The 25,041-nt window shown below is 48.1% G+C and overlaps 1 protein-coding gene and 1 long non-coding RNA gene across 3 annotated transcripts in view; one reads left to right on the forward strand and one right to left on the reverse strand.

Moving 5' to 3' along the window:
• Positions 1 to 2,640, reverse strand: part of ATOH8 (atonal bHLH transcription factor 8) — a 36,107-nt gene extending 33,467 nt beyond the window's left edge. For both annotated transcript variants that reach the window (XR_014444497.1, XM_083147506.1), the window contains exon 1: positions 1,825 to 2,640. Coding sequence is in view for 1 of the 2 variants with exons in the window: in XM_083147506.1 (XP_083003632.1) it covers positions 1,825 to 2,301 (477 nt within the window). In the remaining variant the exon portion in view is untranslated. The remainder of the gene's footprint in view (positions 1 to 1,824) is intronic.
• Positions 916 to 24,276, forward strand: LOC146008400 (uncharacterized). The gene is made up of 3 exons (XR_014444511.1): positions 916 to 1,011; positions 18,576 to 18,794; positions 23,541 to 24,276. It is a non-coding gene; the product is annotated as an uncharacterized LOC146008400 (long non-coding RNA).
• The last annotated feature ends 765 nt before the right edge of the window (positions 24,277 to 25,041 follow it).

Raw genomic sequence — 25,041 nt, forward strand, 5'->3', positions numbered from 1 at the left:
CATGCCCTGGCTGCGGAATGCTGGAACTCATACGCATTCATTGTGCTGGTGCATGGGGTCCGAAACCCCCATTTCCGGCACATGCGCAGGCGAGAGGCGGTTATAGAATAGTGGGCCCCCGTTTGCTGAATATCCCCCAACTTTTTCTATGAGGCACTGCAATACTGTGTAGCATCCCTACATTTCTCTAGTACCTAATACCTATGTAATAAGAGTTATGCAAAGGGCAGTGATGTGCTTTACCCACATGAATATGGGTCATAGGGTCCACAGAACTTAAGGTGCCCATACACTCGTAAGATTTATCTTCAGATCTGGCTGGTTGGAACAAAAACATGGTTATGGATGAGTGACAGTTTGGCAGTTTTCCAGCATTTCCAAGCAAATGGTCAACTGTCATTTGCTCTCATCCATAACCAGGATTTTGTTCCAACCAGACGGATCTGAAGATAAATCTGCATGTGTATGGCCACCTTTAGGTTGACCACTATATGTCAACAGTCACCAGGTCGACACATGCATTAGGTCGACATAATCATTAGGTCGACACACACACGCATTAGGTTGACATGAAAAGGGTCGAAGTGAGTTTTTCATGTTTTTTTTCGGTTTCTATGTCAACTTAAGTCGACGTGGACACCGTATAAGTGTACCGCTTCACTCGCCATGCTTCGGGCACGGTGCCTCGCTACGCACAGCACACTATTATTTTCTCACTCTATGCCCACTTGGATAGCAAAGTACGAAAAACTAGCTTTTAAAAAAAATAAAATAAAAAAAACACGAAAAACTGTTGACCTTTTTCATGTCGACCTTATGCTTGGAGACCTAATGACACATCCCATGCCACATATTAACACAGTCAGAATAGACGTGGAAACCCCAAGGCTGCATGGCAATGCTCACTGTGAGTGGCCGAGAGACGCAGCAGCAGCAGCAGAGTACAGTACCTGGCTGGAGAGAATCCTATGGAAGGCTAGGACACAATCATCTTACAGCAGGCCAATCAAGGTAGGGTGTGACTTCATCTTACCTGGGACCTTTGCCGACCTCGTCATTATGTAACTATGTGACCCCAATATTATTCTACAGGAACAGTTTTGAATGAGCACAATCTAGAACCGTACATTATAATGGTAGGGTACTAAATAAAAGTGACCAATTCCCCTCCACCTTTCTCCCTCATTACCATAAGCAGGCAATCTGATACTCACCTACCGTAGTGGAACTACAAGTTGCAGCATGCTTAAGAAAAGGTGATTGTTGCACAACAAAAAACTATACTACACACACAAACTGAGCTGTGACATAGAGCACGATGGGCATGAATTCCATGCCATCCCCAGTGGTGACACGTGACCGCTGACCTTTCAACTCTCACTCTATCAATTTGCATGAAGTGATTGGCTTCTTGTGCAGCGCTAGGGCATAGGTTGCCGCTACAATAAGTGCAAAAAATGGGTTATATGGGAGTACCAAGGGCATGGCATGGCAATAAATGTCTATGTGTACATTCAAGCCTAGTGCACACAAATGCCAGTCTGTGCCAGGTGTTACCCACCAGTCCAGCAAACTGAAAGAGGAGCTGGCATTTCTAAAAAAAAAAATGACTTGCATACTCTACACTGTTGGCATAATTTATCTGCTGTGCCCATTGGCACAGACACTGCGGTCCCATCCTCATCCAGGTGAATTAGTTTGTCAGCTGTGCAGGTCAGTGTGACTGTGGCTGGTATACTGGTGCTGGGCTAATGGTATAGGAGTAAAGGTGACAATGACATTACAGACATGACATGAAGGGGGCACACAGGGGACCCTCTGTACCTGCTTTCTGAGAGCCTCGAATGCAGCGCTGATGGTGTGCACCCTGGACCTCTCCCTGGCATTGGCGAGCAGTCTCCTGGTCTGCTGGATGGCTTTGATCTCTGTTGAGCCGCCAGCAGTCTCCCCCAGCCGTCTCCTGGGCGATCCACAGGGCTCTGTCACTTGTGAGACTGACAAGTAAGGAGTCTCTGGGGGTCTCTGGCACAGCACAGTCCTCTGCTCCCCCCCATAGGGCAGTAACCCCTTCTTGCTGCTCCTCAGGTCCAGGGCATCCTCATCAGCCCCCCTGTCCATCAGCCCGGCTCCCGGTGCCTGCTCCTGCTCAGCCCCCTTGCCCCTAGCCTCCACTTTCAGGTCCACAGTGAAAGTTTGCTGGATGCCCTCCTTGCTCTTCCTCTTCCTGATGCCAACCGCGGGGATGCCCTGGATGTAGTGGCCCTTCCAGTGGGGCCCCTCCAGCACCTGGGGACTCCGCATGTCCTGCCTGCTGCTGCTGGTCAGAGTGTCAGTGCTGCCTGTCCCTGCTGCTGCAGCTGAGCATTGCCGCCGCCGCCGCTGCTGCTGCTGAGAGCACACTGAGCCCCATCTGTGTTTGTTTAGCCTCAGCTTACACAGAAGCCCCTGTTACTGAGATCAGTCAGCCAGCCGCCGTCCTCCTGTCCTGCCGCACACACACACTGCCGCCACGCCGGTGCCTCCTCCTCACCCCCTCTGCCCACCCAGCCCGGCGGCGGCAGCACCCTCTGTGCCCACCCTGCCCGGCACCCTCTCTGCAGACGCTGCCATATCCGGGGCTGAGGAGGAATCCCGGGAGAAGGGAGATGGAAATGACACATGATATATATATATCACACCCCTTATCTGCCGGCAGACATACTCTATATACTAACACATACCCCCAGATATACTCATATACACATACATATCACTGTGCCTGAGGAGCATAGGCGAATCTAGGGGGTGGTCCGGGGGTGCACAGGACCACCCATTAGCCCATTTTGTAGCTGAGGGAAGGGGCTTTCCAACGAGCCCAGCCCCGTGTCTCTAGCCCCCTGGGAACCGGAGATACGGCCAGGCAAAGCTGGAACGTTTTCCCTATAGAATAACATGGGACCCACTAATTCCGACCCCCACCCAGTTCAATGGCTGCCAGTTCCCCCTTCGGCATCACTGAAGCTCGAGGTTGATCTCAGTCGAACCCAAATCGCTGGGCCTTCAATCTGATACCAGGCTGGATCCATATGGGTTAATTGGTTCCAGGGATATTGAGGTTAAACCGTTTTTTTTTTTTTCATTTCTTAAATGTAATTTCATGACTATTTATGTTTTTTGAGGGCAGATTTCTCTCGAACCAAACAGCCCAGTTTTACGGGACCAAAATCATTCAAAGCCAACTCAAAAGTTCTTCAATATGATACTGGTCTCATGTAAATGGGTCAGTTGGTTCCGAAGATATAGCTGGTTGGTTAAAGGGGGGTAGGGAGAGGGGAGTGGTTGTCTCTCACCCTCACACCAGAAAATGCAGGGACTAGGCTGGTGTGTAAGGGGTCAGCCTGGGAATGTCCCTGCATGATCCTGGGACCATATTCCCGGGAAAATCCCTGCATTTTCTATTGTAAAAGGGGTATTATTTCAAACAGCCGTGACCTGCAATGCTCTGAATATAGCCGGGCAGCCCCCTGCTCTCTGCCCAGCTGTCAGTGACTGTCACCCCTGCAGTTTCCGTTCCAATTCTTCTCCACGCTTTCACCTCAGCCCGCCCCCCCTTTAATCATGTGCGGCATCATGTGTAATGGGTACTATGGTGTGCGGCATCATGTGTAATGGGTACTATGGTGTGCGGCATCATGTGTAATGGGTACTATGGTGTGCGGCATCATGTGTAATGGGAACTATGGTGCCATCAAGCAAAAACCCCCTAGCAATGAGCACGTAGGTAAGCAGCACTTATGTGGCAAATATGTAATGGGCATTATGGTTTGTTATATAGTATGCAATGGGCATCATGATGTGTGGCACAATGTGTAATGGGCATTATGGTGTGTGGCCTTATGTGTAATTAAATTACGGCGTGTGGCTTTATGTGTAATGGGTATTACGGAGTTTGCTAAAATGTGTAATGGACATTACTGTGTATGGTCTAAAGTGTAATACCACACCCCTTTTTGTGATGCCACGCCTCCCTCCCATGAGGCCACGCCCCCTTTTTGCTACGCCGCGCAAAGGTTCCCCTGCTGTTATGTCTACATCTGGGACCACCCATTACCATAATTCTAGATTCGCCTATGCTGAGGAGCCCACCCCTTATCTTCCACACATACTCTATATTATATATGCGAGGGGACACGGTACATTTATACGGTGTCCATGTCAACTTAAGTCGACAGAGACAACAAAAAAACATAAAAACTGCACGTTGACATTTCCATGTCGACCTATAGACATTAGGTCGACACATGAAATAGATCAACGTAGCTAAGGCCGACAGGGTCGGAAGGTTGACACAGACATTAGGTCGACAGTCAAAAGGTCGACATGAGTTTTTCACGTTTTTGTACCGAATTTTGACGTACGTCAGCATGGACACCGTATCAGTGTGCTGTGCTCGCCATGCTACGGGCACGGTGCCTCGCTGCACCCTGAACATTTTTCTATTCCCCTTCCACGGCCTGGTGCATGGTAGGGTATGAAATGCTGCCTGTTGGCACAAAAAACCTGTGAACACCTCATGTCGACATTCACTTTGTTGACCTAATGTTTGTGTCGAATTTCTGACCATGTCGACCTTAGCCATGTCGACCTTAATGACCTAAGCCCTATCGATCTTTAGTGGTCGACCTAATGTATGTCAACTTTCATATGCTTTCCGAGCTGCGTCCTAGGTGCAACATCGGATCTCTCCCACCATCGGTCGGCTTGCGGCACCTGATGGAGATCTCTGACCTCTTCCCACCCACTAAACAGAATCGCTACTCCTCCCTGCCCCCCAGATGTCAGCCGGCTGTCAATCACTGACAGTCTGCTGGCTTCCTGCGTCCAACGTCATAGGTCCCATTGCGCATTATATCGCTCTTACAACCGCACCTGAATGAGCCTCTGTATGCCAGCAAGGGTTAAGCTTGACAGAACTAATGTATCTCTACACAGGTCAGTATAGACTAGTAAAGGATAGGAGGCAACTTTTAAAAAAACTTCAGTGTGTGTGTGTGTGTCCGTGTGTGTGTGTGTGTGTGTGTATGTCCGTGTGTCTGCCCCCCCCCCCCCCCCCCCCTCTCATAACAGAAAAATGCCTGACGCCTTATTCTAGTTCACTCTTACTGACAAAATCCTTCTTAGATGGACAAAACCATGTGCACTGCAGGGGGGCAGATGTAAAATGTGCAGAGAGAATTAGATTTGGGTGAGTTATTTTGTTTCTGTGCAGGGTAAATACTGGCTGCTTTATTTTTACACTGCAATATAGATCTCACTTTGAAGTAAAACCCCACCCAAATCTAATTCTCTCTGCACAAGTTACATCTGCCCCACCTGCAGTGCACATGGTTTTGTCCATCTAAGAAGGATTTTGTCAGAAAGAGTGAACTAGAATAAGGCCCTGTGTTCTATTGGACCCTCACAAGAGAGAACAGTCTCTGTAAGTCGGGATTCTGACTGTCGAGCATTTAAAAGTCGGGATTCTGATGTCGGTGTAGCAACTGTCAGAATCTCGGCCAGGTCATCCGGCACCCTGAAAATGACATGAAGAGATAATGCCAGTGACAGCAGCAGTGTAACAATGGGTGTGATCTGCACCTACTGTACATAGGGGCGATGTATTAAGCCTTAAAAAGAAGTAAACGTGAGGGTGATAATAGAATGATGTCCAGCCAATCAGCTCCTGACTGCCATGTGTATAGGCTGTGTGACAGTTAGGAGCCAATTAGATGTTTATCACTCTTTATCACCCTGGCTTTTACCCAATAGACATATATGTGTATATATATATATATATATATATTCTGGTTGACTCTGTAAGGATCGCAGCTTACCGAGCATCCGAGACACCGCCCACCGCTCATATCGAATGATTTCTCCTGCCTAAGCAATGAAAAGTCAGTGGAAACTGACTTTTATTTGCGCCCACCGGGACGAAGACGGGGCAGTCAGATGACTTACTGTGACATCAGCCGCCACCCCCAGCAGGCATCGGCCCACCCACGTACCCATGTGACCAGGCCGAGTCCCAGCAGCGAGAAGACCAGCTATCTACATAACCATTGCTCAGCCCAGGAGCATGTGGGTAACAAGGCTTTTATAATCCCTATGAGAGCAGCCAATGGCTGGGCCTGATTCAGTCCAGCGAATTAGCAGCGGCCAATGATCGGGTAGACACAGCCCCGCTATCGTGAAATCCCTCCTTGCAAATGAATGTGTACGCTGTGCCAATAGATGTGTACAGACCAGACGCGTTATCAGTGTATCGATAATCAGCAGCAATGATCAGGTCTGAATTAGGCCCAATGTTCATAATTAAATCAATCCGGAATATGTTATAAACACATATAGCAGTTATGATATAAGCTTATATCAGTTCCATCTGCATAAAAAGGGCAGGAGAAATACGGGGGTCATTCTAATTGGTTCGGTCCCCCGTACGTTCCAATGGACAGATGCATTTCTTCGCATGTGCAGAGGCATTTCTACGGGGCGTGGATCATTGGGTCTACAGCAACTGGGTCAAAAAGCATTGGGTCGACACCACTAGGTCGACATGCAGCAAGGGCGACATGGGTCTAGGTCGACATGGGTTTAGGTCAACAGGTCATTAGGTCAACACAAGCATTAGGTGGACATGGGCAAGGCCGACAGTCAAAAGGTCGGCGTGGAGTTTTTCACAGTTTTTTTTACCCAAATGTCGACACTGCCGACCATCGAATGAGTTCTTGAGGGGGTGGCGGGTGACCGTGCGGGCGGCATTCAGTCCACACGCAGCGCTGCAAAATTTGCAGCATTGCGTGCGGACCAGAATAAGGACCACTGTATGTAAGGAGATGTTAAAGACACGTCAAGGCCGTCTAGAAGGTGAAGCCTGGTCCCAGGAGCTTACACAAACAGGAACAGTGTTGCCTGGCCGTGATAATGTCTGTATACGGCTGCTGCCTGGGAAACAGACTTCTGAAAAGCTGAATGAAGGGGTGGGCTGCTGTATTTAATATGAAAGTGGTGAATGATAAGGCTTGGCACCCATACAGAGTCTGATAACAAGTCCACCAGTAGGGGGCAGCAGGGGAAGGATAATGCTCAGCTACAACATTCTTAAAGTCGTATCACAATGTAACATGGTGATTGGTAAAGAAAAGAAAGAATTTTTGAGGGGTAACCTGGTTTTGATTTGTAAATGATTTCCGCTTTATAAATCTTAAAAATGATGGACAGAATCTGATGGTTGCTATGGACAACATCACCTCTTTTATGTTGAGGTTTAGTATATATATATCCCTCAGAGGTTATTTATGCTTAGTGAATGATGTTGGTTATTGCTTCCCTGATATAAGTGATGATTCCATTCTGTCCTTGTTCCTTGGTATAAATGCCAATGGGCTTCTACTGCATCCCACCGCCGCCCCGCAACGACCACCCACCGCCCGCACGGACACCCGCCGCCCCGCATCGCCCCCCACCTGTGTCCGGGCAGCACAGAGCTGTGCTGCCCGGACCTGTGACCTCCTCCCTGCACTGATCCTCTTCCGGGTGCAGGGAGGAGGAGAGCCCGGCACAGCAGCAGCAGCAGCGCCGGGTGTGGGAGGGAGGGGGGAGCCGCCGGGACCTGCTGGGACCCGGCGACTCTCACAGCAAAGGACAGCTCTTAACGCAAGAGCTGTCCTTTGCTATAATTATCGCATATGTTAGAACATATGCGATAATTATAATTGCAAAGGGGGGCAGAGATACAGAGCTGTGATAGGGGATGCGGAGCTGTGATAGAGAGATGCAGAGCCTCGATAAAGAGATGCAGAGCTGTGACAGAGAGATGCCAAGCTGTGATAGGGGGTGCAGAGCTGTGATGGAGAGATGCAGAGTTGTGTAGAAAGATGCAGAGCTGTTATAGAGAGATGCAGAGCTGTGATAGAAAGATGCAAAGCTTTGATAGAGAGATGCAGAGCTGTAATAGAGAGATGCGGAGCTGTGATGAAAGCAGTGGCGGATTCAGGGGGGGGGGGGGCACCTGGGCACGTGCCCCCCTGTCATTTATTTTGTAGCTGAGGACCAGGGCTTTCCAATGAGCCCAGCCCCGTGTCTCTAGCCCCCCGGGAACCGGAGATATCGCCTGGCAAACCTGTAACGTTTTTTCCCCATAGGATAATATGGGACCCGTCAATTCCGACCCCCACCCAGTTCCGACGGCTGCCAGTTCCCACCCTGGCATCACAGAAACTTGTGGATGATTTAATTCAATTCCAATATGATACCAGGCTGGTCCAAATCGGTCAATCGGTTCCAGAGATATTGCGTATAAACCGATTTTTTTATTTTTGAAATGTAATTTCATGGCTGTTCATGTTCTTTGAGGGCAGATTACTCTGCAACCAAACGTTCCAGTTTCTCTGGACCAAAACCATTCAAAGCCCACTCAAAAGTTCTTCAATATAATACTTGTCTCATGTAAATGGGTCAGTTGGTTCCTAAGATATAGCCGGTTAAATGAGATAACTGGTTAAAGGGGGGAGGGGTGGTTTTCTCTCCCCCTCACACCAGAAAATGCAGGGACTAGGCTGGTGTAAAAGGGGCCAACCTGGGAATGCATTTTCTGGTGTGAAAGGGGTATTATTTCAAATAGCCGGGACCTGCAGTGCTCTGAATACAGCCAGGCTCTGCCACTGTCAGTGGCTATCACTTCTGCTGTCCCCCATTTACCACGAGCATGTTTTCCCCCTTGGCAATGAGCATGTAATCCCACATGGCAACAAGCATGGAACCTCTGGCAATGAGCATGGAACCCTTGGCAATGAGCATGTAGAGAAGCAGCACTTATGTAGCATAATTTTTAATAGGCATTATGGTGTTTGGCAAAACACATAATGAACATAATGGCGTGTAATTTAACGTGTAATGGACATTATGGTGTAAATGTTTAATGCGAGCCTTTGGTGGACAATGTCCCTGTTTATGAAGTGTATTGTGAATTTTGGCTTAATCTGTGTGGCATTATGTGAATTCTGGCTCAATCCATGTGGCATTATGTGAATTTTGTCTCAATCCGTGTGGCATTATGTGAATTTTGGCTCAATCCATGTGGCATTATGTGAATTTTGGCTCAATCCATGTGGCATTTTATGCATTTGGCTCAATCCGTGTGGCCAGTGGCGTAAGTTCGTCCCAGTTGCCCGGAGGCAAGATAAAAATTGGTGTGTGTCCCCCGTCCCCCCAATAGTTCAATGAGTAAGGAGTCTGTCTCCAGTAAGACAGATAATGGGTTCTAATACAGGGTGACACTTGCAAAAATGATGTTAGGATGGGGAGTCAGCCACAGAAGTGATATTGATGGCATTCAATTAACTGATTAAAACTCACAGGGAGGAGAGGTGCCCCCTTAGGAGCAGGAGCCCGGCGGCAGATGACTCCATTGCCTCCCAGAGTTCTGCCTCTGCGTGTGGCATTATGTGAATTTTGACACAATCCATTTGGCATTATGTGAATTTTGTCACAATCCATGTGGCATTATTTGAATTTTGGCTCAATCCATGTGGCATTATGTCAATTTTGGTTCATTCCATTTGGCATCATGTGTAAGGGGCAAGTATAATGGGGTCTAGTATTTTGTTGCATAATGTGTAGAAGTTGTATATGGTGTTGACACGCCCCCTGTTGAGTGGCCACACACCCTTTTCCGGAGCACGCCTTTGGCGCGCGCACAACTACATCCTTCACTTTTGTCGCCATGGTGGGCCTGCGTACTTTAAATGCCAGGGCCTATTTTTAATTCCATTCCCACACTCTCCTGCCGCTCTCTTAGCATGTACACTGGCACCACTAACACCGCCCCTCCCCCACCCAAACCCTTTTTTATCATGGTGCCCCCCCTGTCATTTTATCCTGGATCCGCCCCTGGATGAAAGAGATGCAGAGTTGTGATAGAGTGATGCAGAGCTGTGATGGAGAGATGCGGAGCTGTGATGAAAGAGATGCAGAGCTGTGATGGAGAGATGCAGAGCTGTGATGGAGAGATGCAGAGCTGTTGTGGAGAGATGCAGAGCTGTTACAAAGATATGCAGAGCTGTGGTAAAGAGTTGCAGAGCTGTGATAGATGCAGAGCTGTGATAGAGAGATGCAGAGCTGTGGTACAGAGATATGCAGAGCTGTGGTGAAAGAGTTGCATAGCTGTGATAGAAAGATGCAGAGCTGTGACAGATATGCAGAGCTGTGATATAAGAGATGAAGGGCGGGATGTTGTAACATCCGCTGCCCATTATCGCCGGGCATCGCATTATTAATAACGGCATATGCTCTAAAACAGGGGTCCTCAAACTTTTTAAATCGGGGGCCAGTTCACTGTACCTCAGACCATTGGAGGGCCGGACAATAGTAAAAACAAAAACTAGGTGGGAGAGAGGTAGAGACCACGGGGGCAACAGTGGTCAGTGGTGGGAGAGAGGTATAGACCACAGGAGTGACCATTTATGAGAGAGGTAGAGACCACAGGGGGTGAGGGGTTGTGGGGGGGCGACAGCAGCTGTTGGGTGGGAGAGAAGTAGAGACCACAGGGGGTGACAGTGATGGGAGATTGGGAAGTTTGGGTGCAACAAGTAGTTAAAATATACAATATATACAGTGCATGAGTGTGTGTGTGTGTGTGTGTGTGTGTGTGTTTGAGAGAGAGAGAGAGAGAAAATATAAAATATAAATACACACACTAGCTCTGTAAAAATTAAACACACACACACACACTTGTAGCTTACTGTATAAAAGTCAGCTGTGAAAGGGTTAAAGCTGTTTTCAGTCACTCTTGGCTGGTGCAGCAGCAGCATGTAGAATGCAGAGGGGGAGGGCTAGTAACTGGAGTGTAAGGGGGAAGAGTTCCGTGCTTAATAGCAGGAACATAAAGCAGCAGGGAGACTGCTGAAACTTCTACTGCCAGCCTGTGCGGACGACGCCGGGACGGACATGGGAGGAGGCGTTATTGGGAGGGACAGAGGTTGAAGGTCAGGTCATGCTTCCGGAGCTGCCTGTCATAGACACAGTAAACACTGACAGTGCAGCAGCCGGGCCGGCAGTAAAAGCAGGACAGCAGAGAGATGCAAAGTGGGCAGTGCGCCTCTCCTGGCCAGCGCCTCCCTGCTTTGCATCCACTGCTTTAGTGGGTAGCGCCGGCCCTGGGGCTCAGCAGAGAGAGTAAGCAGGATAACCTCCCCCCTCTCGCCCAATGACGACCCCCCCTTCCCCCCCCCAGCGAACCGGACCTTGTCTGCAGTAGTAAGCAGGCAGGGCAGTGGCAGCGCTGTGATGTGGTAACATAGCTGCCTGGGGAGGAGGGAAGGAACATGCTGGTTCCGACACATGAAGAGAGAGGGGAGATGGTGGAAGGGCAACTCCGGCTCTGACAGTCAGGAGGGGGACAAGGGGGGTCAAGCACCCCCAACATACCCCCAACCAGTCACGGCCTCTACTTACCCAAAGTAATATGCACTGCTCCGCTCCACTGCTCCCTCGCTGCTTGCTTCGCGTCGGCTCCTCTCCCGATTCTCCTCAGCCACAGCGTGTGACGTGTTGACGTCACACGCATAGGAGAAGCTGAAGCAGGGAGACGGGTCGGACCAGCAGACACTGCTGCTTCCACCCGATGTCACAGGCCACGCCCCCGCCCGTCCGTCCATTCGCCAGCCAGCCTGCCCGTCCATCCTCCCGGTCCCGGCTAGTGAGGCAAGTCAGATTGATTGCCTGGGCAGCGGCAAGCAGGCGGGCCACATGAAAGTCCTCTGCGGGCCGCATCTGGCCCGCGGGCCGTAGTTTGAGGACCCCTGCTCTAAAACATGCGGCTATTAACACAAGGGACAGCTCTTGCGATAAGAGCTGTCCCTTGCGATGCGGTGCCGGACTTCCGGGTCTGTGACCCGGGAGTCCATCTGCGCATGCGCAGAGTGCCGGAGCCTGCCGCAGGGCATGCTGGGAGGGATCCCTCACACAGCGCTGTGGTAAGAAGCCCATAGGCTTCTGCAGGGAATCACCAGCTTTTGCTGGTGATTCCCTCCGCAGTGGTGACACTGCAGAGGGGGTTATAGCATACAGAAATGCGGTAAAAACCCAGATAACGGGGTTTTTACCGCATTTCTGTGTTAGAGAATCGCCCCCGAAGAGCTGTGTTAGAGAGATGCAGGGCTGTGATAGAGAGATGCAGAGCTTTGATAAAAGAGATGCGGAGCTGTGATATAGAGATATGGAACTGTGATGAAAGATATGGAGCTGTGATAGAGAGATGCGGGGCTGTGATAGAGAGATGCGGAGCTTTGACAGAGAGATGTGGAGCTGTGATAGAGGGATGCAGAGCTGTGACAGAGAGATGCAGAGCTGTACTAGAGAGATGTAGAGCTGTGATAGAGAGATGCAGAGCTGTAATAGAGAGATGCAGAGCTGTGATAAAAGAGATGCAGAGCTGTGATAAAAGAGATGTGGAGCTGTGATAAAGATATGCGTAGAGTGATGCAAAGCTGTGATGGAGAGATGCAGAGCTGTGAAAGAAAAATGCAGAGCTGTGATAAAAAAGATGCAGAGCTGTGATAAAGAGATGCAAAGCTGTTACAAAGAGATGCAGAGCTGTGGTAAAAGAGTTGCAGAGCTGTGATAGAAAGATGCAGAGCTGTGATAGAGAGATGCGGAGCTGAGATAGAAAGATGCAGAGCTGTGATAGAAAGATACAGAGCTGTGATAGAAAGATGCAGAGCTATGACAGATATGCAGAGTTGTGATAGAGAGAAGCAGAGCTGTGATAAAGAGACGCAGAGCTGTGATAAGGAGATGCAGAGCTGTGATAGAAAGCTGCGGAGCTGTGACAGAGTGCAGAGCTGTGATAGAGAGATGTGGGGCTGTGATAAAGAGATGCAGGACTGTTACAGAGATATGTGGTAAAAGAGTTGCAGAGCTGTAATAGAAAGATGCAGAGCTGTGATAGAAATATGCAGAGCTGTGACAGAGAGATGCAGAGCTGTGATAGAAAGATGCGATGATGTGATAAAGAGATGCAGAGCTGTTACAGAGATATGTGGTAACAGAGTTGCGGAGCTGTGATAAAAGAGATGCAGAGCTGTGTAGAAAGATGCAGAGCTGGGACAGAGAGATGCAGAGCTGAGATTGATAGAGAGCTGCAGCGCTGTGATAGAGAGATGCTGAGCTGTGATAGAGAGATGTGGAGCTGTGATAGAGAGATGCGGATCTCTGATAGAGAGATGCTGAGCTGTGATAGAGAGATGTGGATCTCTGATAGAGAGATGCTGAGCTGTGACAGATAGATGCAGAGCTGTGATATGCTGTGTACACACGGGGGAGATATATTGCTCAGCCATATATGGCTGAGCAATATATTGCTCAGTGTCTCCTGTTCATCAGCGACCAGAGATGGTCGCTGATGAAAAAGAAACTGCCGGGGGAGCCCGGCAGTGGAAATCAGCTGGTCGCAGGAGCATGTTCCTGCGACCAGCGATCACCACAGGGGCAAAATCGGGAGCGCGTGCCCGGCGATATATCGCCGGTGCACACTCCCATTGCGGGCAATATGGTCGCTCAGCGACCATATTTCCCGCGATTTTGGACAAAATCGCCCCCGTGTGTACGCACCTATAGAGAGATGTGGGGCTGTGACAGATAGATGCAGAGCTGTGATAGAAAGATGCAGAGCTGTGATAGAGAGATGTGGAGCTGTGATAAAGAGATGCAGAGCTGTTACAGAGATATGTGGTAAAAGAGTTGCAGAGCTGTGATATAAAGATGCAGAGCTGTGATATAAATATGCAGAGCTGTGATATAAAGATGCAGAGCTGTGATAGAAAGATGCAGAGCTGTGATAGAGAGATGTGGAGCTGTGATAAAGAGATGCAGAGCTGTTACAGAGATATGTGGTAAAAGAGTTGCAGAGCTGTGATATAAAGATGCAGAGCTGTGATATAAATATGCAGAGCTGTGATATAAAGATGCAGAGCTGTGATAGAAAGATGCAGAGCTGTGATGGAGCGATGTGGAGCTGTGATAAAGAGATGCAGAGCTGTTACAGAGATATGTGGTAAAAGAGTTGCAGAGCTGTGATAGAAAGATGCAGAGCTGTGATATAAAGATGCAGAGCTATGATTAAGAGATGCAGAGCCCTGATCTCAGCATCATCAAATCTGTCTGGGATTATATGAAGATACAATAGGATATGAGCAAATCTCATCCACAGAAGATCTGGGGGTAGTTCTCCAAGATGTTTGGAACAACCTCCCAGCTGAGTTTCTTCAAAAGTGAAGGGTGAGGACCGTGGGTGATTAAAAATAAGAGGTTGATGTGAAAAGTGGATGGAACAAAGTCCTGTGATGGGAATAGGTGATGACCAGACTCCCTGCTTCACAACGCAAGCCACTGTGGCTGTACTGAGAGGGTGTGGTGTCTCCAATTGGGAGGCACATCCACTAACTAGCCAAGGGATGAGGGTCACCAGGGCGTGTATTAGTGTCATCACCAGAGTGTGAACCGGTGTAGTTTGCTTATCTGGGAGACTTTTGTGTTTCTTGAACACTCTTTATATACGTTGCATGATTGTTTGTGTATGATATCTCCTGGTACAGTCCATCTGCTTATGATAAAGGCTCAGTGCAGATATTCCTTGCCATCAATGTGATGCCGTCACATGCACCTGAAACCAATTTGAGAACTATATAAACTAAAGATGTAACATATTTAAGAATGAAAAAGAACGTTACACAGAACTGTGCTAATATATGCATGCATGTAAACACTTCTGCACGTTAGCAGCATTTACATAGTAACACATACTTGCCTACTTTTAATTTCACCTCTCTGGGAGAAGCCCGGAGAGGCAACAAGTCAGGGGGGCGGGAGCAAGTCTGACATCACTTGGCCCCGCCCCCATGCAGTAAAACTCCATGATTCGCGGGCCGCGGAGAGGGGGTGGGGCTTAAATGACGCGAAATGCAGCGATCGCGTCATTTTAGCACCTCCCCCTCTCCGCAGACCTGCGATTTCAGGTAATTACACCAGCGGGCAAGGGTGGAGCGGAGACAATTGCCCACCTTCCCGGGGGGCCTGGAGAAGGACCCGATTTCCGGTAGGCTCCTGGCCATTCCGGGAGGGTAGGCAAGCCTGTAGTAACATAGTAATTAAGGTTGAAAAAGACGCTAGTTTATCGCGCTCAACCTATCTAACTTGTAACTACTGACTTGAGTAAGTCATATCTATAGGATTCCCTTAGTGGGAAAAAATGTATCCAGTTTAAATTCATTAACAGTAGTTGCTGTACTCACCCCCGCCGGCAATGAGTTCCAGAATTATACTGCTCTAATGGTGAAGAATCCTCTTCTTAATTTCAGTAGGGAATTTATTTTCCTCGAGCCTCAGTACATGCCCGGGTGTCCTAAAGGCCCCCATACACTAGCCGATTTTGGTCCGATTTCGGCCAGATCAGTCGGATCTGGCCGAAATCGGACCAAAATCGGCTAGTTTTGATGTCCCCTCAGATCCGATGCGTGTTCCCGTGCGCATCGGATCTGCGTCGGGTGGTCGGACTTGCTGCACGTCCGACCACCCGACTTGGGACCTAGTGGGGCGGCGCGGCGGTGGAGGGAGCAGGGGGGGCTGGGGACGCTGCGGGGGACACAGGCGGCATAGAGCCGGGCAGGGGGAGCCGGCCGGGAGCTGTCAGTAATGAATAAAAAAAAAAAGCCCTTACAATGAATGGGCGGCCTGTGATTGGCTGAGCGCTCTCTCAGCCAGTCAGCAATTGGCTGAGAGAGCGCTCAGCAGCCAATCACAGGCTGCCCATTCATTGTATGGGCTTTTTTTTTTTATTCATTACTGACAGCTCCCGGACGGCTCCCCCTGCCCGGCTCTATGCCGCCTGTGTCCCCCGCAGCCCCCCCTGCTCCCACCAGCAGCCCTGCTCGGTAGCCCCCCCCTGCTCCCCGGGTTTTTTACATGTGATAAATCGAGACGATTTATCACATGTAAAAAAATGGCACATCAAGTGCCAATCTAATCAAGCTCCCCCGGGGAGCAGCAGGGGAAGCTCAGGGGGAAGTCGGGGGCGACTTGTCCTAAGGACAAGTCGCCCTAGTGTATGGGGGCCTTAAGAATAGCCCTGTTACTGATCAAATCATCTCCCAGTTCCATATGATTCCCAATCCTGTATTTGAACATACTAATCATATCTCCTCTCAATCTCCGTTTCTCCAGTGAAAACATATTCAGCCTGGTTAACCCATTTTTGTATTCTAGTGATTCGAGACCTTTTACTAGCTTAGTCGCCCTTCTCTGTACCTGTTCTATTTCATTTATGTCCTTTTTAAGGTGCGGTGCCCAGAACTGAACACAGTTTTCCAACTGTGGTCTCACCAATGCCTTGTAAAGAGGCACTATCACATTGGCATCCCTTGAATCCATTCCACTTTTAATGCATGCCAGTGTCTGCTTTGCTTTTGCTGCTGCACTTGAGCAGTGTGCACTATTACCCAATTTTTCATTTATGATGACCCCCAAGTCCTTCTCTACAGCAGAAATTCCCTATAATAACTCCATTTAGCCTATAAGTTTCTTGTTCATTTTTCCCCCATAATTAATTATTTTACATTTATCAATGTTAAACTGCATTTTCCATCTCTCCAGTCTAATTAAGTCACTTTGTCGTGTATCCACATCCTGAGTTAATTTCCTTAGTCAATTTTGTGTTGTCCACAAATATTGCAATTTTACTCACTATGGGCCTTATTCTGATCGATGCGGCCGGATCCGATTATGCGGCCAGGACCGTGCGTGCGAAACCCCGCCTTCCATACGGATCGCAAACTCCGTCCGTACCCGGTAAGAAGCTGGCCGAACGGACCGCACGTGTATTTTTCACGGAATACGCCTCCTCCATCTAAGGGAACCTCCCCCATCATTCGATGGTCGCAGACCATCGAATGCAGGACCGAGTGCTCCACCAGCTCCCGCAACCTCAGACCACACGGACATTTTGCCGTGCAAAAGCAGAGATCTGGGCGGGCAGCTGACATCCGGCGATGTCATATGTCCGCCCCCTACACGTGCGTCACGGCCGCATTACCATACGTACGCCCAGCGTTTTCATGGGAATGCCCATGAAACGCGGGGCGTATGCATATGGTAATGAGCCCAAATAGCCCTTCACGCCCCTCTCCACCCCCTGTTCGGAGTGTTCACATATCATGCAGGATTTGGCCGTACGCCCCGCTCGCACATGCGCAGAGACGCCTCTGCACATGCGCAGACACAAAACATCGGCGGGCCGAACGCACGCGGATATAGCCGCACCGATCAGAATAAGGGCCTATGTCACTTCCTATACCATTAATGATTATTTTAAAAAAGTGGGTCCCAATATTGAACCTTGTGGTACGCCTCTTTGGACCTAACTCCAAGCTGGAATGTATTCCATTTACCACCACTCTCTGTCCCTGATTGTGCAACCAGTTTTGAATCCATTTACAACTTTTATCTCCTAACCCTAAGTTATCTAGTGTTATTAATAACCTTTTATGATGCACTGTGCCAAAAGCTTTAGCGAAATCAAGAAGTATTACATCAACAGATTTCCCTGAGTCCACCCCCCTACTGATTTCCTCATCGAAGCTAATTAAATTAGTCTGACATGATCTATTTTTGAGGAACCCATGCTTAGCCTTACCTATCACCTTCTCCTGTTCTAAGAAATTTTGGATACTATCTCTTATTATTCCTTCTAATATTTCCCCACAATGGATGTAAAGATGACTGGTCTATAATTTTCAGGGTTAGTTTTGCTGCCTTTCTTCCATATTGGTGCTATGTGCCAGTCTCTTGGTACCGTCCCCGAGTTTATTTATTCATCGAATATCAACTCACCTTCTGTGCTGTGGCCTGTCTACTAAGCAGCCAAAATGCCTATCCACAATTTAAGGGGAGAACAATGAAAAATATCTAGATTTTACAGTAGAGAAGCACTTTATATGTTGCTACATTTAACCTCATTCATTCCCCGGTATTGCAAGAACCAAACTTTGGAAACCATACGCAGGTTAAACCAAATTCATGAGAATTTCTAAACATGACTGGATATCTGCAATCTATGCTATCCCCAGTAGATGGCGCCCTTGCAAAACGAGAAATGCCAGTACAGTTTTATAGAAACTTGAACTTGGTGCTATAGAGGCAGAGGACAGGTGTCTTTGCCTGTGATACCGCCTGTTATCTGTGATACATAACATTAGTTACAGCCAACAAGGATTCCCTGTGCATTGACATGAAGAAATCTCTTGCTTTATCAGGTAGTACAGTGGTACCCATCTCAGGATTGTGTCACCGTAACAAACAATATAATAATAGCATTTAAAAAAAAAATATATATATATATATTTCTAAATATTTATTTCATTTTTAAATATTTTTATACTTAATTTCCTCGCTGTGGCCATGACGTCTCCTGCCTGCATCTGTGATCTGCTTTTACATCTCAATACGAACCATCATCACACTGCTTGCCCATCGGTCATCTGAGTAACCTTTGATTTCCCTCTCAGGTCCCTATCAGGTCCGCAGCCGAGGTCAGTAATTCACAGTCAATGACTCTGGGACTCCTACACAACAGAAACGACACACCTCTGTCTGTCTTGAGGAACAGATTTAGTTGCTGTGCCCACATGCCCTGAACCTGCCACAAGGCTGGGGCTTAGGGGACACTGTGAGTGAGGATGCAGGACCTTATCTGCACATGAGCAGTTTCCCCACCATCGGACCTGGTAAGAGAACAAGTCTGCGAAAAGGCCCGCAATGTGTGGATGGAAAGTTGTGTGTATGTGCAATGATAGCTGCTTACCTCTTATACCAAAGAATTTCGCTCCAAGTGCTGTATACAGTATACTATATACCTATAGGCAATATTGAGAACGGTTGCGGAAGCTATTGCTGGGGGTTAATGGGGCAGCCGCCGCCAAATCTGTCGCTGCTGGCAGGGCACCCTCCTCCGTCCCTCTCCTCGCCTCTCCCATCCCCTCTTCTACGGTCCCGGCATTACTCCTGTTAGAATGTCACTTGCAAAATGGCATCTCCCTCACAACAGATGGTTATTAAGAATGCTAGAGGAAGCGGCGACCTCCTGTTGCATCCTAAATAATGGTCTGCTTTAAGGCGGCGGACATTTTGCAAGTAACATTCTAACAGGAGAAGTGCTGGGACCGCAGACAGGAGGATCTGCTGGTCTCGGTGGGCAGCAATGGACCGGGCAGTGGAGGTGAGGAGGTGGCGCACAAACTTTAGTTGTGGGGGGGCGCCCAATTCAGTCACTGAGTGAGAGGGTTTCAGAGAGAGAGAGAGAACAAAATAGAGAAGGTATCAGGTAGAGAGATTGGACTAGAGCAGAGAGATTGAGGGGGAGTGAGAGAGAAAGTATAGTGAAATATTATTATTATTATTATTATAATTTTATTTATAAGGCGCCACAAGTGTTTCGCAGCGCCGTACAAAGGAACAATACAGGGAGACAAAAACTTGGCATAACATTGAATAAATAACAAAAATACAGTACAAATAAAGAGCGCCACAGTTCAATACACATTACAGCTTAAATGTAAGTAGTGAGGACCCAATCAACATACAACTAGAGGCTTGAGGCCAATGATGGAGATGAGTATGAAGATGGTCACTGAGTGTTGGAGTAAAGGAGAGCTGTGAGTGAAATGTGAAGAGAAGTGGGCTTTGACAACAGGAGGGAAGAGGGCCCTACTCGGAGGAGCTTACAATCTAGTAGGAAGGGGAGACAGACAGATTACAAGAGGTGCAAGCGAGGGGGTGGTGGTTAGATAGCAGGATGTAAACAGGCAAGGGGTCGGAGAACCAGCTGGTTTATGCAGTGGAAGGGTACGCTTTGATGAATAGGTGAGTTTTCAGTGCCCGTTTGAAGCTTTGCAAGGTCGGGGAGAGTCTAATGGAGCGAGGGAGTGCGTTCCACTGAAGGGGTGCAGCACGGGCAAAGTCCTGTACTCTAGCATGGGAAGCAGTGATCAGGGTGGAGGAGAGACGACAGTCGTCAGCTGACCGTAGAGGGCGGGAGGGTGTATGAATGGAGATGAGGTTAGAGATATATGGAGCAATGGAATTAGAGATGGCCCTGTATGTGAGTGTGAGGTGTTTGAAGAGGATTCTGTAGGGGAATGGAAGCCAGTGCAGATTTTGTTGAAGGGGAGTAGCAGAGTTAGAGCGGCGGGAGAGGAAGATAAGCCTGGCTGCAGCATTGAGGACAGATTGGAGAGGAGCTAGTTGGGATTGAGCGAGGCCAGTGAGAAGAGCATTACAGTAGTCAAGCCGTGAGATGACTAATGAGTGGATGATCAGCTTATAAAAGGGGACAGGGGGAAAGAGAGTAGGGGGAGAGAGAAAGAGGAGAGAGAGAAGTGAGACAGAGAGGGTGGCAGGGGTGAGAAGAGATGTTTGGGAGACAGTGAGGGAGAGGGGGAGAGAATAAAAGAAAAAGGGTGTCAGGGAGAGAGAGAGATAAATGGTAGAGAGCGAGACAGAGTGAACAAGAGAGGAGAGATACAAGGGTGGGGGAGGGAGAGGGAGAGAAAAAGAGAGGAGAAATGTGATATGGGGGTGAGAGAGGCGAAGTGAGGCAAAGAGCATGGGAGAGAGTGAAAAAGGAGAGATATTAAAAAAAAAATGGAAAAAAAGAGAGGAGAGCGAGGTTAGGTAAAGAGGTGGAGGGGGAGGAAAAAAGAAAAAGGGTGTCAGGGAGAGAGAGAGATAAATGGTAGAGAGCGAGACAGAGTGAACAAGAGAGGAGAGATACACGGGTGGGGGAGGGAGAGGGAGAGAAAAAGAGAGGGGAAATGTGATATGGGGGTGAGAGAGGCGAAGTGAGGCAAAGAGCATGGGAGAGAGTGAAAAAGGAGAGAAATAAAAAAAAAATGGAAAAAAAAAGAGAGGAGAGCGAGGTTAGGTAAAGAGGTGGAGGGGGAGGAAAAAAGAGGAGTGAGAGGGGAACTGGGGCAACAGGGAGGGAGAGGCAGAGAGAGCAGGCACAAAGAAATAGAGGGGAAATGGAAGTTTAAAATATTTGAGATAGGCATACCTTTTTTACTGCTAGTCCCATCCCCCCACCCTGTACCTTGCTCTGTCCCTCTCCTCACTCTTCAGTGTAAGCAGCACTTTGTACCTGCAGAAATGGCATGGGTCTCCCGCAGGTGGGCACCGCGTCTCTGCCGCAGGCCGATGCTGGGTCTCTCCCGCAGGTTGGCACAGAGTCTCTCCCGCAGGTCAACCCTGTCCTGCCCATTCTACCATCGAGCCTGGCAGTGCCAGAAAGGGGTAGGAGAGGCTGGATCAGCTGGTCCTCCTTCTTCATTAAGCTGCTCACGAGGGGGGTTCCACGGGACAGTGCCGCCGCCCGTGCGGTTCTTTAAAGCAAAACAAAAAATTAAAAGGGTGGAGGGAATAGGCTGCTGGGTTTCCCAGGTCCTCCATGTGCCTGGGCCCCATATCAGTTGCATACCCTGCACCCACCATAGTTACGCCACTGCTGGGGCCCCACTGAGACTTTAACTTACTCTAAATATCCAGGCTTATTTGACAAGCATTTAAAACTTTTTGATGGGATGATGGCTTTTTGTATGTTTTCTTATGAAATTAATTTCTGTTTTGAATATTTTTCTACCAATACTTTATAGCCTTGCACCTACATTTATCTTGGGTGTGTGCTGTTTTTCTATATATGAGCATAAATGTATGAAATGTTTATTTCATGTTGTAAATTCACATTATTAGCATACAGTACACCAGTGGTTCCCAAACTTTGTACTGTGTGCGGCACCCTAGGGTACCTTGGGCATCTTGCACGGGTGCCTTAAATTGGTGGTCCAGGTCTAATTCTAAATGTAATGATCAGTGTAATAGGTAAAATCACTGCTGGTGGCTTCCAGTCATAATCTATGTGGCCAAACAGAAGCCTCACCACATAATTAAACTTAAGTATATGACATATTAACACAATTTACTTAATTTATATTTATTTCTAATTCTCAATAGGAAACTTCTTACCTAGGGGTGCCGAAAAAAACCTATTCTGATACTCTAATGTGCTGTGGTTCAAAAAAGTTTTAGAACCACTGGCATACACACTACCTGCTCTCAGTTACTTCCAAGGGGCGGGGGTTGAGGGGTGAAGATAGATGTCTAAAAGATCAATGTAGGTAATACAAAATTATTTTTTTCCCTGAAAGTCAATCTGCCATTAAAGATATGATCCATGTTCTGTTTTCCTCTGGTAATAGATTATATGAAATTGCCGCTCATTAGATATTCATATATTCACTTCACCCGATCATTACATATGCACGATCGGGTGCAGTGAATACCCGGCCCCCTGTTTGCTCTCCCGGGGGGGAAGCCTGTGCTGCCTGGCTCCCGGGGAGCCCACCTCCCCCCCACATACGTTGTGGGGCAGGCAGGGAGACTTCCATCTCCCTGCCTGCCACCGTCCTCGGGCTCCCTGTGGCGTCACTTCATACGCCAGATTGGCTGATACTCGCCGCGAGGGGCGGCGAGTATCAGTCACATTGAATAGTGTATAAAGTGCCGTGACGGAGAATCTCCAAACATGGAGAATCTCCGCAAAAACACGGCGAGCGCATGGCGAGCGGAAAAAAAAAGCTCGCCATGCACGGAGAATAATCACATTGAATACTGCCCTATGTGTTCTTAATGGAGCCACAAATTATATAGCTTGGTTATTATAAATAACACATAAACACAGAGGATAATTTTATTAATTTACATTTTTAAGTAGTGGAATGCAAGTCAGGGAAAACCAAAGTGTTAGATTTAGAGTATAATCTTGTTGGTTGTAGTATTGGATGATGCTCATGCTCAGATGGGGGATGGTATAACTCTCCGACAGTCGGGATTCCGAAGGTAATTTTTCTGTGGGGGTCATAGACTAATAAGGATCCCCTCATATGAGTAATGTATATCACAATTGTCCTGTGTTCTTTACTCCAAACTGGATGTGCAGTAACAGTGGTGTAACTACCAGGGGCCAGCTTCAAAAGTGACAAAATGGAGAGTGATAAACAGTCAGCCAATCAGCTCCTACCTGCCTTGTTACAGACGGTGTTTGAAAAATGTCAGGCAGAAGCTGATTGGCTGGCTGTTTATCACTCTCTATTTTATCACTTTTGAAGCTTAGTGCATCTGGCCCCAGGCCAGCTGGGCTAGAAGGTGTTATCCAAGGTGACCATGGTGCCTTTGGGACTGTTGGCTCAGAAAGATCCAAAATGGTGGAGCCCAGAGCATGACCCAGAATTTGTATAACTATTTTCAAGGTTATATTTCTCTTTAAGTGGACTGCTGTCAGTTTAAGACGCAACTACTGGTTAATGGCTTCCTGAGAATCATTAGCATGGTTCAAAAACATTTCACATATTTACCCCCCATCTGACTTTCTATTCTAATCTGGGAATTTCTAATTATATCCAAGTTTGTTTACTTCCTAGAACTCATCCAGAAAACTGTGTTCCCACCATTGAAGCGTTTCAGAGAACATGCGGTTATTGTGTTCTTTCTGCTACTATTTTTCACTGCAGACTTGAGGTGGACCTACATTGTTTTGGGGATGCTGGAACTTAAACTGTTATGGTGGTCCCAGCAACGATAGGTAAACATCCCACATGGCTCGGCACCTGTCCCCGCAGCCCGCAGGCTGTATGTTCCCTGGCGCTCGCCGTCCTGCCAGTGGGCGGTTCCCAGTGTCTCCGCGTGCAGTTAATCTTTTGAGTGACAGTGCACCCTCCAGTCAGCAGCCAGCGTGCTCTTCCAGGTAGCCTGTCCGCACACCCTTCACTGTCCGGTCAGCGCACTGTGAAGAAGTGTGTCCCTCACTGTCCTGTCAGGGCACTGTGAAGCACTTCTTCTTCAAGCCTGCTGCACAGAGACCTCCATCCATACTGTCATCACCAGCTGCAGGATAATGATAAGTACCTGCACCATACACCTGTACCATGCACCTGTGTATACCTACCTGTGATATATATATATATCTGCTATATTATTATTATTATAATTTTATTTATAAGGCGCCACAAGTGTTTTGCAGCGCCGTACAAAGGAACAATACAGGGAGACAAAACTTGGCTTAACATTGAATAAATAACAAAAATACAGTATATACTATATACTGCTACACCTGCATACCTGAAAGTTAACCCTATAACTAAATGTTAACTCTGTGCTCGTTACTACAATAAACCACAATTCCTGGTTAAGATTCCTTCCAAAACGTGTGTCGTCCAACAACACCACAAGCACCGCTATATACTCTGCCCCAACTCAAAGGTCCAAATGTCTACCTCTCACAGCACTCCCCCCTTCAATAATACCAACTAATACCACCCCTTTCAGTAATCACCTCATCACAGGGCCAGATGTATCAAGCATAAAAAAGGGATAAAATGGAAAGTGATAAACAGCCAGCCAATCAGCTCCTACCTGTCATGTTACAGGCTGGGTTTGTAAAATGACAGGTAGGAGCTGCTTGGCTGGTTGTTTATCATCTCCGTGTTATCACTTCTTGAAGCTTGATACATCTGTCCCAGAACCCCCTCCCAGGGGGCGGGATGCACTATGATGAAAATGCGGTAAAGCCCCGGTTTTACTGCATTTTCAAATGTAATAAAACCCGGCCACACTGTCTTTGGCAGGCAGGGGATTGCCACCTTTGTGTGGCGATACCCTATAAAAGCCTATGAGCTTCTATCATCGCCCGCTATCCGGCATCAGCACCTCCCTCCTCCATGCTGCTCCTCCTCCCCCAGCAGCATGTTGTAGCCGGGGATGTCCTTCCGGCTGTAGGGGGGAGGAGGAGATGCCGGGGATGCCACAGAGCCCAGGAGATGATGGAGACCCCCCCGCAATCCACATTACAGGTATCATGGGGGGCCTCCATCGCCGCACCGCAATTCCAGCCACATATGTTAGTACATACAGTATGTGCTGGCA

This window comes from Crinia signifera, chromosome 1, assembly GCF_055691185.1.
Source record: "Crinia signifera chromosome 1, ASM5569118v1, whole genome shotgun sequence".
Taxonomy (NCBI): Eukaryota; Metazoa; Chordata; class Amphibia; order Anura; family Myobatrachidae; genus Crinia; species Crinia signifera.